This window comes from Meriones unguiculatus, chromosome 9 (genome assembly GCF_030254825.1).
Source record: "Meriones unguiculatus strain TT.TT164.6M chromosome 9, Bangor_MerUng_6.1, whole genome shotgun sequence".
Classification (NCBI taxonomy): Eukaryota; Metazoa; Chordata; class Mammalia; order Rodentia; family Muridae; genus Meriones; species Meriones unguiculatus.
Window position 1 is genome coordinate 50,174,354 of NC_083357.1, and position 18,759 is coordinate 50,193,112.

At 41.4% G+C, this 18,759-nt stretch overlaps 1 protein-coding gene across 3 annotated transcripts in view; it reads right to left on the reverse strand.

The window, feature by feature from the left end:
• Mphosph8 (M-phase phosphoprotein 8) overlaps positions 1–18,067 on the reverse strand; it is a 31,554-nt gene extending 13,487 nt beyond the window's left edge. For 2 of the 3 annotated variants that reach the window (XM_060391143.1, XM_021663823.2), the window contains exons 1-7: positions 17,750–18,066; positions 13,654–13,809; positions 10,456–11,274; positions 7,117–7,216; positions 3,276–3,530; positions 728–853; positions 561–649 (exon numbers count right to left, since the gene is read on the reverse strand). In XM_060391143.1, coding sequence (XP_060247126.1) covers positions 561–649; positions 728–853; positions 3,276–3,530; positions 7,117–7,216; positions 10,456–11,274; positions 13,654–13,809; positions 17,750–17,965 — 1,761 coding nt within the window. In that variant the 5' untranslated portion in view covers positions 17,966–18,066. Of the gene's footprint in view, positions 1–560; positions 650–727; positions 854–3,275; positions 3,531–7,116; positions 7,217–10,455; positions 11,275–13,653; positions 13,810–17,749 lie in introns of all 3 variants that reach the window. The other variant, XR_009594186.1, reaches the window with a different exon arrangement.
• Between the last annotated feature and the right edge of the window lie 692 nt (positions 18,068–18,759).

Below are 18,759 nucleotides of genomic sequence, written 5' to 3' on the forward strand. Positions count from 1 at the left end.
CTCCAGACCCACATGGTTTTCCCCATGCTAACCCATGGTGGCCTCCTCCTTCCTCCTCTCTTCCTGTCTGTCTGTCTGCCCCTTGATACTCATGATTTGTTTGTCCTCAAAAGTCTGGAAACCTAGCATGTCTATCTCATTCTGCCCTGCCCAGATTATAGGCTGTTTAACCAACCAGTCAGATGTCTTAGGCAGGTTTACAAAAGAAAGATAGGTGTAACCAGATCTTAAGGGCCAGTGACAAGCATCAGACCAACCTCCAACACTCAAGTATCTAAACACCTGCTTTCCAGTTGGTGGTGCTGGTGGGGAAGATAGTCTCCCTTCTTTAAGTTGCTTCTGGTCAGAGCATTTTATTATAGTAACAGAAAAACAAACAATATATCACAAAACCCAGTGAGATCATCAACTGGAGGGTTGACAGTTTAAGGAATCTAATGGACAACTATACGGTCTAAGGTATTTGACCTTTAAAATATGATCATGTAACACTTTTCTAAGAAAATAACTGCCCATATTGTACAGTCTTTGTGAGATCTGCCCCCACCAAAGCATAGTACCTCCTGATCCAAGTTGTACTCTTCATTGGAGTTCAGTGCGACCTTCACAGCAATATAATCTCCATTTTTCACGGCATCCCTCAACAAATCTATAATGAAAAGACAGATGTGTTAGAGTTAATAACTCTAGATTTGTAGAAGAGCCAAATAATTTGCAAATCACTCACTGCTTGTAATCTTATTTGTTGTGGTAAAGGTCTCATCTGACCCATCAAGATGCTTCTGAAAATCTTCTAATTTCATCCACTCCAACTGCAGGTCCATACCCAAACTCAAAACCTGTTGCCTGCCATCTAGAATACACAAAAACATCATTAATGTACAATCTTAAGAAGTAGTATAAAATAACTCACGAAATCATATGATTATTAAGTTTGTCACATTTAAAACAAATGTTTGTGTATACTACAGTTAAATTTTAGTATTTCACTTTGGGGAGGAAGTTGAGACAGGGTTTCTCTGTACAGCCTTGGGAATCTGCTCTGTCTCACCCCCTCTGTCTCTCAAGTGCTGGCATTCTGGGTATGAGCCCTCAGTCCCTGCTCTGGTTTTCATTTTAGTAAAGTAACATGTAGACATGTTAGACCACCCTGAGTGTGCAAGTCAGGTATATGATGCAATAAGTAAGGGTTGAACAAGTACATTTTAGTGCTCAGGGCCTGAAGGTCATGAGCTATAGGAGTAGATTGTCAGTAAACATGAGGTAAGGCCTTGTTGCCCTGTACAAGCATTTGGTTTCTAGCAGGAAGGGAAGCATAAGCAATGATTTGTATTTTCATACAGAATGGAATGGTTTACACATAAAGAATGACTTAATGTAAATGTTTAGAAGCAATGTGATTCTAAAAAGAATGACCAGGGACAGACAGACTTACTAGAGGCCTTGCGACATAGATGAGTTGACAGGATTGGGGTTCAGTTCCTGCACCTACATGGTGGCTCATTACCTGGTAACTACAGTTCCCAGGAAGCCAATGCCCTCTTCTAACCTCCTTGGTTATCAGGCATTTATGTGGAACACACTCACAAAAATAAAACTAAAATCTTTTTTTCAGTAATAAAATAAGACTGGGTGTTTTAATCTCCGAATCTGCGAAGCAGAGACAGAACTGCTGTGAGCAGGAGGCACAGCCTGGTTTACGTATAGGGGCTCCAGGCCAACCAGGGCTACGTAGTGACATTCTGTCTCAACAACAATAACAAAGTATTTAAAGAAAAAGATTTTAAATCTATTCCTTGGGATTCACAGATTATACAATTTCAAATAAGATCAAGAGATTTTTTTTTTCCTTTTGATTTTTCCAGACAGGGTTTCTCTGTATAGTAGCCCTGACTATCCTGAACTCACATCTACCTGCCTCTGCCTCCTGAGTGCTGAGATTATAGGTGTGTCATCACACAGGGTATTTGATCACAATGTGAACCCCAAGAATATGAACTGGAAAAACCTGTTTCTATTTGTGGTATAGCTCAGTCTTTTGATCTAGAGCTTTCTGTTTATGTAAACAAGTATTTGTGGCATGGTTCAGCCCTAGTACACACCTTTAATCCAAGAGCTAAATAAAGTCATTTATAGGTCAAGAGCAAGTAACCAGGAGTAAATGTTAAGTAAACAGAAAGGAGGGACATTTAGTTGAGGGTACGTAAGACAGCATGGAAAAGGAAAACAGGCCTTTTTCCTTCTGGGACATCAGCTGAGTAGGAAGGTCAGCTGGGTGCTCTCTCTGCCTCTCTGAGAGAGCAGGTTTTCACCCCAGCATCTGGCTCCTGAGACTTCATTGGTAAAATCCAAATGATTGAGATTTTGTTTTAAAACAATAATATCTCATTCTTACTGATTATACAGATACACTCTTAAGTTCCTCCTTCCCATGCTTTTGTATTTTATATTCTACACAAGAACTTTTCATTCTGAAATGTTAACACACTAAAGTCTCATTTATATTACCTATTTTCTGCAAAGTTAAAAATACACAGCAAGGAGCGATGGTACACATCTAGTATCCAACACTCAGGAGGTAGAAATAGGATACTGATTCATGGCTACATGTCCTTCAACTCCCTATGGAGCTGAAAATGACCTTTAATTCTCAGTCCTCTCGCCACTACCTACTGAGGGCTGCTGTTACCATGCGCAGCTTTTACATGATCATTTTGGAATGAAATCTCAAAATAAAAATTAAGGTGTGGTGGCGCATGCCTTTGATCCCAGCACCCCTTCACAGAAAAATCTTTCAGATATCTAAAAGGGAGGCAGAGGTAGAAGGATCTCTGGGAGTTTGAGGGCAGCCTAGTCCAGGACAGCCAAGGCTACATAGAGAAATCCTGTCCTGAAAAAGAGAGAGAGAGAGAGAGAGAGAGAGAGAGAGAGAGAGAGAGAGAGAAAGAACAAAAGAAAGAAAGATGAAGCTGGGCCAGGTGGTGGTGGCACACTCTAATCCCTAGCACTCGGGAGGCAGAGACAGGCTGGCATACAACAGTGCGTTGCTGGACAGACAAGGCTACACAGAAAAATCCTGTCTTGAAAAACAACACCAACAAAATTAAGCTGGAAAATAGAAATCTTCTTGATAAGTGTATTATAGGAACTTAGAATATTTGATGCATTTAGATGTCAGAGAATGACTGGAGTCTCCAACATTAAGTTACTCAGGAGAGCGGAATAAAGTCAATACTCGGAAACCACTCTATCTGAAAAATGACAGGCAAGCTCACCAGAAGTCTCATCCGTCTGGCACACACTGTCCGCAGCTTCCTGATCCCCCTCTGCAGCTATGTGTGCCCAAGTGTCAGTCTCTTCTTTAGTCGTTCTTCTTTCTTTAAGTGAACACTTGTCCTTGGTTTTGGAATCATCTGTAGTTTTATAATCCAGTGGTATTTCTTCTCTTTTCCAATTATTCTCAAGAACATCATTTTTTTCTTCTGTTGTTTTTTTAAATAAATCAAATGCACTTCTGATTTCTTTAAATGCTAAGTACAAAAATTAAAGCCAATGGTTAACCTGGAGTTGTAAATTTATGTTACAATCAAAAGAAAATCTGTATCCATACTGAATAAACATGTTTTTCTGTAGCTTTACTAATACTTGCCGTGGTTATGAAGCAAAGATTTACTATGATAGTCACAAGTTGTTTCAATTGGTTTTTTATTGACTTCAGTATTGAGAAAGCTGTGACAAAGGAGTATTCAAATCTACTTAAATAGGTTTTTCTTCCTTCATTTTTTCTTTCTTTTTTGTGGGGAAGAGGGGAAATTAATCTCCCTGTGCATGCTGGACATACTCTACCAGACTAGATTCTTCATACTGTATGCCAATTTCAAGTGCAGTTTTGCCTTAAATAGAACTACCATTTATTTCATGTATGTGGAGTATTCTTGAGTCTGGTTTCCAATATCCCTGCTAGTAAAAACCTATGTAACCAGCATTCTTTTTTTTTTTTTTTACCTGATATTTAGCTCATGAAAATTATTATTTATTAGTGATTTTTTTTAATTTTATTTTTTTTTATCAGTTACATTTTATTAACTCTGTATCACAGCTGTGTCCCGATCCCTCATTCCCTCCCAGTCCCTTCCTCCCTTCCTCATCTCCACCGTGCCCCTTTCCAAGTCCACTGATGGGGGGGACCTCCTCCCCATTCATCTGATCCTGTTTTATCAGGTATCTTCAGGACTGGCTGCAAAGCCCTCCTCTGTGGCCTAACAGGACTGCTCCTCCCTTGGGGGGGTGGGGAGGCCAAAGAGACAGTCATTGAGTTCCTGTTAGAAATAGTCCTTGTTCCCCTCACTTTGGGAAACCAATTGGTTACTGAGCTACCATAGGCTACATCTGAGTGGAGGTTCTAGGTTATATCCATACATGGTCCTTGGTTGAATGTCAGTCTCAGAAAAGACCCTGTACCCAGATTTATTTGGTCCTTGTGGAGCTCCTATCCTTTCCGTATCAGACTAACTCCCCTTCTTTCTTATGATTCCCTGTACTCTGCCAAAGGTTTGGTCATAAGTCTTTGCTTTGAAAACACTATAGTTAGAGTCTTTCAGATGCACTCAGTAGACTCCGGTCATACGTTCAATGCACATCCCATCTGTCTTTCTAAATGAGGATTGATCATCTTACCCCATGTCCACTCTCTTGATTATCTTTTTTAGGTGTATAGATTTCATTATGTTATCATATCTTATAGGTCTATATAAGTGAGTATATACCGTGTTTGTCTTTCTCCTTCTGGGATATTTCACTCAGAATGATCTTTTCTAGATCCCACCATTTGCCTGCAAATTTCATGATTTCCTCCTTTTTGATTGCTGAGTAGTATTCCATTGTGTAGAAATACCACAATTTCTGTACCCATTCTTCCGTTGATGGACATCTGGGTTGTTTCCAGGTTCTGGCTATTACAAATAACGCTGCTATAAACATGGTTGAGCAAGTATCCCTTTTGTGTACTTGAGCAAACTTTGGGTATATACCTAGCAGTAGTATAGCTGTAACCAGCATTCTTAAGAGCCGGACAGCGGTGGCGCACACCTTTAATCCCAGCACTTGGGAGGCAGAGGCAGGCGAATCTGGGTTTGAGACCAGCCTGGTCTACAGAGCGAGTCCAAGAACAGTCAATGTCAAACAGAGAAACCCTGTCTCGAAAAACCAACATAAAATAAAATGTCTAGTGCTTTATGTATTCTTTTCTAAACCCCTCACCCCACTTTTGGTGTTCAAGATAGAACCACAGACACTGCATGCTGAGCACACACTCTTCCACTAATCTATATGCCTAGCTGTTCTTGCATTTCATTTTTAGTTCAAGCGAGTGGAATTTGGTAGCTTTCTCAGGCGCATGGTCAGTGCTCCTACACCATGCTTTTCCCCATTCAGCACCAGAAACAACTTCTGCACAAGCTCTAGGACAGTCATGCATGGGCCTTTCTCAGGAAGAAAGGTGGCAAGAATCACTGAGATCCTCTCCTTCAATTGTCCTTTGTCACAACCACTGAAGTGTAGTTCAGAACATCTGATCAGCAGCATTCACCGTGGGCATCTGCCCAAATATTAATTTGACAGTATTTTGAGTATCTAACAAATATCTAAAATATAGTAAGTGCTTCCTGTATTGTTCAAAATGCAGTTCTTATAATACTTTAAGTATGAGCCGCTGAGACAGGCTTCACTACTGCCATGTCTGGGTGTGGACCTAAGATAAAATCTATTTACCACTGGAGATGCTGCTCAGCACTCACCTCCAACATGGGGAGGGGAAAAAAAGTCCTAAAAATGTGTGGCTGGCCAGGTATGATAGTGCACCCCTCTAATCCCAGATGCAGGCAGGGGAGTCTCAGTGAGGCTGAAGACAGCCTTAGAAACACAACCACAGCAAAACAAAACAACAAACAAAACACAACGACTAAATTCAAGAAAGCTAAACAGAGCTGGAGAACAGTTGCTGCTCTTTCAAAGGTCCTGAGTTCGATTCCCAGCACACACATGGTGGCTCACAACCATGCATAATAAGATCTTGTGTTCAGAAAGAATATTGTATAAATAATAAATAAATCTGAAAGCAAGCAAGCAAGCTAAAGAGATGGCCTAACGTGTAAGGTCATGTAGTTACAAGGCCTGAGTTCCCAACTCTCAGATATAAAAGTCAGAACAGATTATAAGGGCCTGAAATTCTACAACTATGTGGGGTCTGGACAAGTGAATGGCTGGGGCTGCGGACTGCCAGCTCACCTCTAGACTCAGTGGAAGGAAGACCCTAGCCCAAGGGGTTGAGGTAGAGAGTGACAGAGCAGTGAACCTAATGGGCCAATGTGTATATGCACCTGCCTAAACCTCACCAAGATAAACTAAACACTAGAGAAACCAGAAATGTCCCGAAAGTCAACTTGAGTGCCAAAATGAAGCTCTAAGTGGAAAATTCCACTCTTAATTCAAGTATCAGGAGACAAAAACATGGAGACATATGTACATATAAATATCACTGAACCAGAATGAGGAAATCAGAAACATTTTTGGTCCCAAATATTTCAGAGAAGGAACACTCAACCTTTATAATAATTTTCTGAGTCAAGGTTATTTTGTGTAGCCTTGACTATCCTGGAACTAGCTCTTAGACAAGGATGGCCTTGAAATCAGAGACCCACCTGCCTCTGCTGGGATTACTGGTATACAGCACCACTGCCCAGCAACAAACTAAGTTATTAAATGAAATGTAAAGCTCTAAATTCCTTGAAGAACAAAATTTTATAGCATTACAGGGTAGAAAAGAGATTATCTTCAGGATTAACTTAGCTCTTTATGTAGAAGATGACTTGAAGATATGGTCAGAAGTTCAGAGTATTTACTGCTCTAGCAAAAGTCCCCAGCTGTGTTCCCAGCGCCCTCATAGTGCTGACATCCATCTATATCTCCAATTCCAAAGGCTCCAATGTCCTTTTTTAACCCTTGAAGACTCCTGCATACACATGCACATATATATACATCCAGACACACATATCTATATAAAATCATTAATTTTTAATAATGGCAATAAACATGGAAATATTTTAATTTTATACTTACATTTTAATCCCTTTGGCTCCATTCTGCCTTTTTCTTCTTTGATCAAATCATACCTTTTCTGGCATTTTTCTTTGGGTTCATTTTTTCTGGCCTCTTTCTCCTAAAGAACAATGAATACAAAACTCAAAACAAGAATGGATAAGGAGCTGATACTGTAATATTTGCAAACCAAAATATTTAGGCATCCAACTCTGTCTATGCATACTTGAGCACATAGCAGCTGATAATTCTGTTTTCCTCCCACTGCTCCCTCAAGCAAGACTCTTTCAGACATGATAAACAGGTATAAAATAAAACTCAAAACCCAATTTTCTTTTTAAGAATTTAGTTTGAGCATAACATGGTAGCGCAGACTTTTAATCCCAGCACTCCAGAGGCAGGGACATGAAGTCACAGCCAGCTTGGTCTATGTAGTAACCTTTTCACAAATAAACAAAAAACTTATGATCCAACTTCACCATATACATGTATAAAAAATGTCACTGTGAAATCTACTCTTTTGTACAATGAGAACTAAACTGCTACAGAAGTAAACTCTATAAAAACCTTATCTTGGAACTGCAGCAATGGCTCTGAGTTAAGAGCACTTGGTGCTTTTATAAAGGACCCACATGAACAGCTCCAGTTTCAGGGGTCTGATGCCCTTTTCTGGACTTTGCAGGCCGGACGTAGACACACTGCACACACATATATGCAGAGAAACCATTCAGACAAATAATCTTTTCTTTCTTTCTTTTTTTTTCCTTTTTTTTTTTTTTTTTTTAGTGTTTTTTTTAAGACAAGTTTTCTCTGTGTAGCCTTGGCTGTCACAGAACTCAATTTGTAGACCAGGCTGGCCTTGAACTCAGAGATCTGCCTGTTTCTCCCTTCCAAATGCTAGGATTAAATGTGTGCCACCATGTCCAACCTACAAATAAAAAGGAAAACAATAAGCCACCATCACTGTTTCATTTCTCTACAGTCCCCTATATTATTGTTACTTCCCAGATAATGCTTTTGCTTTTATTTATACTGTACACGTGGTTTTTAACTGCACCACATCGTGCGAAGCTTTCCTTCTGGTACACTGACCTTACGTTTCAATTGCTCTAACAGTCCCCAAGTTGATACACCAGCATTTTCTGAACCATTTTCCCCATGACTAGACAAACTTACCAATTTTTCACTGAGGATAACATTAACACAAATATTTCTTTCAAGTTTTATCAGACAGGGTCTTGCTATATAGCCTCATGCTGGCCTCAAATTCCCAATCCCTCTGCTTCAGCTTCCCAAATGCTCAGATTATAGTTATATACTTCTAAACAGGACCTGGTATCTTTCTATAGAGCACAGTTTCAACTACTGGGTCACTTGACGCTTCTGTCAAGGGAGTAAAACATTTTTAAAACTGAGACACATTTTTGAACTTGCAACAACCAAAAATTAGTTCAAGCTCAAATATACTACCACACATTACCAATCCTGCGGATCCCTCAACATACTTAAGACTACAGTAAGTTTTTATGTACAAATTTCCACTCCTACAGAAACATCACGGTGAGGGCTGGCATGTGTTTCAGTTGGTAGACAGTGCTTGCCTAACGTGTGCAGTGCCTTTGGTTCAAGTCCTAGAGCTACGTAAACTATGTGAGCTATGTTAGTATATGCTGATGATCCTCAAGCATGGAGGACAGACAGGGTCATTCTCAGCTACACAGCCAGTTCACTTACGGCCATCCTGCCACCTTATTTCGTAATCTTTTGGCTTGAGATTAGAACAGTTTCTAAAAGGCCCTAAATTATCTGCCATTTTGTATTACACACTCGTATAAGGTGCATTTTACTTATCCAAAATTATAAAATCAAAATATGGATCAATTCCAAAAACTGCATTTTGAACTATCAAATATTCATCCAAGATTTAAAATTTCATATTAGAATAAGTACATTTATTACTATGCAAACTTATATGCTAAATGTTTAAAGTATATATATACCAGGGGTTGTTTTAAAATGGATTTCTTAATGATTTGTTAACCACTAAATGTTTGGTTTGTATTATCTATTTTATATGCTTTATATATAAGATCACATAAAATTTTTAAAGGAAAAGGCATCAAGACTGGAAAAAGTTTAATAAACCTTAACAGAAATAGCTAGCCCTCTTTAAAATTCTTAGGATACATTTTCAAAAACAAGAATAATGAAAAGAAATTCATCTTTTTTTTAATAGTTTTTGACAAATATTTTTCTAATTTTGAAATTTTTCTTTAAAAAATATAAAAGTAAATTATTATAATACTGGTATATTAAATATTTTGTAATAATTAAAAGAACCAATAGTAATGTCCTCTGTGTACTTCATCCTTTCTGTACTGAAACCTGAGAAACTCACAAGATGCGAAAACTGAAAGCTGGAGAGCAGTCTCCAGGGTTTAGAGCTCTTACAGGACCACAGTTTGGGTGGTCCTCAGTAACCTCACATCCTCTCGCAGGTACCTGCGTACATGTGGCATCCACTCACATAAACAAAAATATCAAAAATACACCCACACAGACCATGCCAGTTATGGTTGCACATGTCTTCAATCCCTTGGAGGCTGAGGCCAGCCAGGACTACACAGTGAGGCCCCACCTCAAAAAATAAAATAAAAATGAAACCTAAACTTGTAACCCCAACTTCTAGGAAGAGCAGCTTAAGGCTAGCCTGGGCTATAGTTTAAAGAGGGGCAGGGAAAAAGAAAGGCACAAGATCAAGCCTGTCAGTATTTTAACACAGAAGGGGAGAGAGCCATGAAGTCCTATCTCTACCTGAGGACTATGGAGTTGACGGTTTCTAGCAATGAGTTTTCTTTAAGTGAACTTGGAAGAAGTTAGGGAGACAGTAAAAGTGAATACAATCAACATGCACTGTATCTGGATCTCTGTGAGTTCGAGGCCAGCCTGGTCTATAAATTCAGTCCAGGACAGGCAAGGCTACAGAGAAACCCTGTCTTGAAAAACTAAAGAAAAAAGAAAAAGCATTGTATGAAACTGTCAAAAATTTTACACACATACATACCCCAAAATGACATTTTGTAAGTTGATGAAGCTAATAGGCCTGACTGTACAATGCTGCACAACACCTGAACACCACCACAAAAATTCTGACTTTTGTTAAACTTCGGGTTCAAACGCTTGAAGATCTGAGCACAGGCAGCTGTCCTCAGTGACACTATATTAAAAAAACTACCCTTTATTCTAGTTAGACCATTTCCTTTGCCAATCCTGTAAAAGTTCCTGACCGTAAAAAAGCCAGCAATAATCTGTACCAAGCATTCTTCTGTACTCTACGAGTTCTGAACTGCCCTTACTTACCTCCTCTGCCGAGTCAGAGGACCTTAGGCCCTTCTCATCCCCACTCAGTCTGGAACTCTTCAGGGTTTGGGCTGACACAGGTGATGGTAACTTATTTAACTCTAGGTTACTTCTGCCTTTGTCTTGATTTTTTTGCTTTTTAGGTATAGTTTTCCTTTCTAAAAAGGTGTTCATGTTTTCTAGGTTGTTGATCTCTTTGGGTTCCTCCAACTTCCTTGGTTTTTTCTTCTTCCTTTTAACTCGGCCACCAGCATCCTCCTCAGCACTTACAAGGTCATCCAAGTGTTTCTCAAAAATACCCTCCTGCACTGTATCCTGTCCTGTTTTATCTTTTACAGTTCTTATTTTTTGATTCTCTTCTCTGTTGTCAGAAAAAAAGTCATCACTATCATTCTCTGGAAAGAAGGAATCATTAAGTGTAGGTGATTCAGACTCCAGGAGAGATCCAATATATCTCTCTTTCTTTGTTTTGCGGTTGTCTTTGAGATTGTCTCTTATTTTAAGTTTTAGATCTCGTAATTCAGCCCTTTTAGCTTTCTTTAATTCCTTGATTTCCTTTATTTCATCTCTTTTGGGCTTTTTGGTGTCCTTTAATTCTTCCTTTACTTCCAAAATTCTTTTCTTTGTCCTTACATCAAAACCTAAATTATCTTTTAGTTTTCCAACTTTTGCTTTTTTTTTGCTCAGATCATCTGAACTTTTCTCCTCTTTGCACTTTATTTTTTTCTTCTTCTTCCTTGGTGAAGTATCTTCTTCTGTGTCACTCTGCTGGTCGCTTTCATAGTCCGCCTCAAATATGTCACTGCTTAAAGATAGTCTCTATAAAATAAAGACACTAACATAAGGCACTAACATAATTTCAAGGGTTTTGAGAGCCAGTACTAATGAAATCTAATAAAAATATTCTTAGAGCAGGCTTCACTTCTTTAAATTACCTGAATTGAATGTGTGTATTACTTACATTTTGGAAGTGATGAATGTCAGGAGACACAAGGAAGAATAATGTCAGTGCTTTGTTGCTATTAAGCTGAAACATGAGTTTAAAAAGTGAATCTCATGTATGATAGGATATAATTGAAATTTTGAATTTATTTTGTGTGTGTGAGCATGCATGCATATGAAAAAATGTCACAGTATACATTTAGAAGTCACAGAACCAAAAAAAATAAAAAATAAAAAATAAAATAAGTCACAGAACCACCTGAAGAATCTCTTTGTGAAGTCTGAAAATTAAACTCAGGTCATCCAGTGTGGCAACAAGCACCCTCACCTGTTCAGCTATCTTATCAGCCCTCCTAGAATGTTCTTAAACTTGTTAATTTCAGTCATATGGAGCAAGCACACAAACTATAGTCTTTAATAGTTCCTACTGAAACATTTTCCTATTCTAAAAAGAAATTCAAGAATAAAATATTTAGCCAGAGCCAGGCACAATGACACACGCCTGTAATCCCAGGACTGGGAGACAGAGGCAGGTGGAACTCCTGGAGGCCAGCGTGGTCTTCAAGGCAAATTCAGGACACCAACACAGAGAAACCCTGTCTTGAAAAATAAAAAAGATATTTAGCCAGGCGTGGTGGTTCATGCCTTTCTTTAATCCCAGCACTTGGAGGGAAAGACAGGTGGGTATCTGAGTGGGTATCTCTCTTTATAGAGCGTCCAGGGCAGCCAGGGCTATACAGAGAAACTCTGTTTCAGAAATGAAGAATAAGCTATTTGTATAAAAAACAAAAACTTAAGCAAACTGAATTTATATTCCTTTTCCAAAACTGTTTTATACTAAATAAATTAACAGAAAGAGGATGGAAAAATGTTTTCCTACAGTGTCTAGAATTGAAAAGGTCAGGGAATGTGGTGGTACTGGCTTAATCTTTTGAATCTCCTTGAACCTTTACATAACAAAGCAATGACATAACAACAACAAAAAGCCCACAAATATCTACCACAAAATTAAGTGGTTGGGGCTTGAGGGTTTAGCTCTGTGGTAAAATAGCAGCTCAATACAAAATACTGCCAAAAAACAGAACAAAACAAAACAAAAAAGGGGGATTAAAAACTGTTTAATTTTGCTAGTTATGCTACCCATAATTCCAGCACTCAAGAGGCAAAAGCAGGAGAATCAGAAGTTCAAGATCAGCTTGATCTACACAGTCCCAGGTCAGCTAGAGATAGAGTAAAACTGTCTCAAAAACAAAATCAGGCATGGTAGTGCACACCTGCAATCCCAGCATTCAAGAGGCTGAGGCAGGTGATCTCTGTGAGTTCCAAGCCAGTCTGGTACAGAGTTCTAGGCAAACCAGGATTACCTTATGAGACTCTGTCTCAAAAAAGAAATGTTTAACTAGCAGAAAAGGTTAAATAAAGAATGTTAATAACATAGATTAAGTATGAATGTATGTGTTATAATCTAACAATATTATAAATTAGAACAAAATAATAATTATGGCAATAATCATATATATTTAATAGTTGCTCACATCATGGGCAAATATGAAATCATGATGTGTCTGCCTCTATGTTCCTTCACTTTTATGTGTATTACTCCCATTTCTCCGCTTGGAGCTGGAATCCAGGGCCTTAAACATGCTGGGCAGGTGCTGCATCACTGAATACACTAATTGTCATGAGTACTGGGTTATAAAACAGACCTTACCTTATTAGCCAATATTCATGTCTGCTATAATTTGAATGGTGAATGTCCTCCAAAGGTCCTTGTGTTGGGAGGCAGTAATAGAAGGTGGTGGAGTCTTAGGGAGGTGAAGCCTAAGGATTCTTAGTTCCATTTGTGACATGACCTCAAAGAGGATTGGGGGACCCTGGTTTCTTCTGCTTCCTGGCTTATGAAAACAAGAAACTTAAGAGTTCCCTAGTGTTCCCCATCAGAGACATCCACATAGGTAGACTAACACCTCTAGAACTATAAGCAAAACAAACCTTTTTAAATTATGTTTGATATTTCACTACACTGTAAGGTTACTAGCAACATAGAGAACATATTTGTCTGTCAAACAGAATTAAAGGCTGGAAAAGAAGAGTGCAGCAAAATAAAATCAGCAGAAGCAGTCTTCTGTGAGCAACATGGAATCCACACAGGAAATACCAGACACTGTATTTTTCATCAATTTTTTTATTATGCATACTTTGTATGACCAAAATTATGAATATCAAACAAAAAAAGTATGAGATAAAACTTGATACCTGGATATCTTTCTTGACAGCTTTGGCTTTGTTCTCAGCAAGCTTATTCCTAAATTCAAGAAGAACTTCTTTACAGTCCTCCAGATGAACCTCAGGCTCCCAGGTATCATCATCAGATGTATATCCTTTCCACCGAACTTTATAAAGGGTCTTACCCTGTAGCATAAATGAAAAACAGACATATTACTGATTAAAATTTCAAAACCACTCAGCTGCTGAGAACAAGAGAACTTGGAAACTACATCAAAATAAAAATTAACATCAATTGAAAGTGTGCCTATTCATCTCGAATCCAGTATCTTATGGCAGAGGAGGTTGCCATTAAAATGCTTTTTAAGACTCACGGAGCCTTAATCCCAGCACTTGGGAGGCAGAGACAGGTGGACCTTGGAGTTCAAGGCAGCCTGGTCTACAGAGTGCCAGGAGAGCCGAGGCTACACAGAGAAACCCTGGGGGTGAAAAAAACAAACTGCTGACTTGCCAGGCAGCAGTGACCCAAACCTTTAATCCCAGCATTTGGGGGAACGCAGGGTGGATTTCTAAATTTGAGGCTGGCATGGTCTACAGAGTGGCTAGGGCTACACAGAGAAGCCCTGTCTCAAAAACCCAACCTCCACACCAAAACAAAATAAAACAGAACCATGACTGATGTCTTTTTCTGATTATAAAGCAATGTATGCACTAAAAATAGCAATAAAAAATAAGTCACTCAACAATGATTTTTTTTTCGTAATGGGAGATTAATCCTATCATATAAGCAATATTGTTTAATTTTTTTTCTTTCCTTTTTTTTTTTTTTCAAGACAGGGTTTCACTGTGTAGCCCTGGATGTTCTGAAACTTGCTTTGTAGAGCAGGCTGACCTTGAACTCAGAGATCTGCCTGCTTTTGCCTGTAGCCTGGCTTGTTTTTCCTTTGTTTGAAGATTTTATTTATTTATGAGTGCTCTATCTGCAGGTACGCTTACATACCAGGAAAAGGCATCAGATTCCAGTACAGGTGGGTGTGAGCCACCATGTGGTTGCTGAGAGCTGAACTCAGGACCTGTGGAGGAGCTGAGCCATCTCTCCAGCCCTGCCTGGCTTGTTTGGATGTAGAACAGCAGCAGCAGCAGCGGCACACCTGTACTTCTCTGGCAGTGTATTAATTCTCAACCACAGGTCTGGTGAAATTTAAAAGGGAGTTGGAAAACAGCAAAGTGGCTTAACAGGTAAAGGCGCTTCTGGCATAAACGTGACAACCTGATTTTAGAGCCCCAGATACCATACTGAAAGAGGACTAACAGAATGGCAGCTGGGAGGGAGATGTGGCTAACAGTTAAGAGCACTCTGCTGCTCCTGTCCTTTCAGGAGCTCACCACCAGCTGCAGCTCCACAGACCCAACCCCCCTCCTGCTCTTCAAAGGCATCCACAGGCATAGACAAATAATAATAAATCCTTTAAAATAAAAGCGGGGTGTGTGGGGGTTGGGGGGAAGAAGATGGCTCAGTGGTTAAGAGCACTATCTGCTCTTCCAAAGGACCTGGGTTCAATTCCCAGCACCTACATGGCAGCTCACAACTGTCTATAACACCAATTCTAAGGGACCTGACACCTTCACACTAATGTACATAAAACAAAATAAATATTTTTTAAATAATAAATAAATAAAAAGCAAGGGGTTGGCAGCTCCCGTGGCAAATACGTAGAATCCCAGCACTCAGATCTCTGTGAGTTTAAGGCCAGCCTGGTCTACAAAGTGAGTCCAGGACAGCCAACGCTACAGAGAGAAAGCCTGTGTCGGAAACCAAGCCAAACCAAACCAACAACAGCAACAAAAAAGTAAGGACTGCAGAGATGGCTCTGCTGTTAAGAGGACCCAGGTTCAAGTCTCAGCACCCACTTGGCAGCTCACAACTATCTGTCACTCCAATTCCAGGGGATCTGACACCCTCACAACAATATACATGCAAGCAAAACACCAATGCACATAAATAAACATTTAAACATAAATGAATAATTAATTAGTTAAATAAAATAAGTTTGCTGCCTGGGTTTGCAGGTACACACCTGCAATCCTTTGAGAAGAAAAGGAGGAAACAACTTCGGAGTCTGAGGCTAGCCTATGTTTCATAGGTCATCCTGGGCTACATTTTGAGAACCATGTCTCAAAAAAAAGAACACATGCACTTAACCGCTCTTGCAGAAGACCTGGACCTGGGGTGTGATTCCCAGTGCCCACAAGAAGGCCTACAGTGCCTGAGTTCCAGGGTCCCTAGTGGTTTAACACTGCACAAGAGGAGAAAACAGCAGGCATTCTCCTGTCTCCATCACCCATCTCCCAACAGGAACACCCGGTTTACAGACTGGCACCCAGCTCTACATGAGCTTTGGGGATTTGAATTCCGGCCCTTTCTCTCAGGCTTCATAATAATGACACTGGATTTAAATAATTTAACTCTCCTTTGACAAGAGAATTTTCCTGCGTCAGGAAGCTGCAGGAGGGTCTCAGGCTCTAAGCCAGCCTGGACTTCAGAGAGAGATCCTACCTCAAAAAACAAGAGTGTGGCAGTAGGGGATACCAGAGGAAGCCGTATCTCTGTGGTTGAGAGCTCTCCCAGAGGATTTGCGATCCATTCCCAGAACCCATGTGGCAGCTCACAACCATCTATCTGTAATTCCAGTTCCAGGGGACCCAATGGCCTCTTCTCTGGGCAAGAATGTGGTGAACACACAGATGCACAGGCTGAACACCCATCCACATAAAAATAAAGGCTAGAAATATTTTCTTAAAAAAAAATCTTTACCAATCAGGCCAGATGGTGGTGGCACACACCTTTAGTCCCAGCATCCAGGAGGCAGAGGCAGGCAGATTTCTGAGTTCTAAGGCCAGCCTGGTCTACAGAGAAACCCTGACTCAAAACAAAACAAAGCAAAACAAAACAAAAACAGAAAAGAAGCTGTCAGAGAAGAGAACCACTTTAAGAAAATCTTTAGCATCAAGCCAACATCATGGTAAACAGCAGTCGATTTTAAAATGTCTGTCGACAGATGAAAGACGTTGTTTGTCAACTGATGATAACAAATGACAGAAAATATAACAGAAACAAACCATCGTCCAGGCGTGCTACCTATCTACTGGCCATCCTATCTCCTTTCTCCAAACCTACGTTTCAGGCACTCAGTTTAATAATCTGAGGATTGGGGGAGAGAGGTCGGTGGTAAAGCTCTTGCCCAGCATGCAGGAGACCCTAGGTGCAGTCCTCATTATCAGAGGACAAAAAATCGGCACATGCTGTTACTGGACTAAGTATCAGTGATTAACAAAAACCACACCCCCAGATTAAAAGAGCCCACAATCTAGAGCAGAAAGAAAGCCAACGACTTAAACAGAGGTCTCCAAAGGGCATGAAGACAGAAATGCGAAAGCACCTTGCAGAGGGCTCTGCAAAAGGGTGGGGGGAGGCATTACAAACGGACGGATCCCAAGACCTGGAAGAACAGAGTAAGAATTTCTTCCAGGGACAACAGTCGCAGCAAGGAGGACGCTAAGTGCCCAAGCGTGACGTGCTAAGATTCTCCTTCCAAGCTTACTCTAAATCTGTGAGTCACAAGCATAAAACGCGCAGAGGAGGAAGGGATGGCATTTGAGTTTTGGAAACCTTTACCATCCCGACCACTTGGTGTGATTGGGGTTTGACTGTGAGAACGAATGGGAATTGCTGAATTTAACCCATGGAGCATTTTCTACTCTTAGAAAACACTGGGACAACGGTGTGATGGACTCTGGCGACTCGTAGGGTTCCCGCCAGTCCTGGCTAACGGGGAGCTATAGACCTAACCGTACCCCAAAGGCTGAAAGCCACCAACAGCCTGGCATCCTGCGCCTCAACATTACATGCCCCGGCTTCGTCTTTTCTACCGAAACGACACCTAAAACCTCCCTAAGCCTCCATTCTCCACAAACGCGACCACGGACCTTCCCGAGATGTCACTCTGCGCTCGCCCCACGCGTCCGTCAGGTGCTCACGGACGGGCACCGTCCTCCCGGGCTGCTCGGCGTTCCACCGGGATCCTCCCCACCGTGCCCGCCCTCCGGCCGCGCATCCCCCACATACTCCCTCGCACATCATGTCCAGGATCTTCTCCACCTCGAACACGTCCTCCGCATCCTCCTCGCTGTCCCCAACGGCCTCCGGCCCTTTAGTGGCGGCGTCCTTCTCATCGCCATCTGCTCCCACTCCTCGCTCGGCCTCGGGAGAACCGGCAGTGCTGTCGGGAACGGACATAGCCTGCGCCGCCACACTCGGGCTCTGCTCACCGACCGCCGCCATCACAGACCGCCTGCAAACCGACGCGAAAAGCCAGCCCCGCTGCACGGCTAGACAGCTCCGCGCGCAGGCCGCTCCGCCCTAATCCGCTTCAGCGGCGTGACTCCTCGGTGAGGAAAGCCAGCCAATCGTGGGCGTCGAGCCCCGGATTGGCACACGTACCAACCAATCAGGCCAAGGCGCGCGCCAGGCCCTGCGGAGGCCACAGGAAGTGGATGGGCGGGTCGAAGGGCCCCCTAAGGAAGAACGATGCCTCGGGGAAAGTAGAAGGGGTTCCGGGGGGGTGGGGGGAGAATGCGAGGGGCGGTCCTAGCGCGTAACCTTCAGGATGCCCGGGAGTCCCGCCTCCAGAGCAGACTTGCTGCTTGGCTAGCCCGAGCCCTGGCTTCCGAAGGAGGAGACCTTGAGGCTTCACTGAGGCTCCTGGGAAAGGGCCCAATCCGCCTGGGCGGAGTGCCTGCCCAGGAGTTCTTTCGTACGGATTTGGCTGGCTTAATAGGGTGTCAGTGATTGAATCAACTAAATATAGCCTATAGTGATGTTTCATTTTAATGAGTAGCGTTTGAAGATAAAGAATGGGGCCCGGGAGATGCTCAGCAGATTGAAGCACTCACTGGTCGCCAAGTATGATTTCCATAGAGACCCACATAGTGAGCAAGAGAATTTCCCCCAAGTTGCCTTCTGTCTTCCACATGCATGCTGCAGCACGAGAATGCACACACACTAGAAGCACACACACTAGAAGACGGCCTATCCAATAACAGTGCCTGTAATTCCGGCACTGAAGAGGCTGAAAC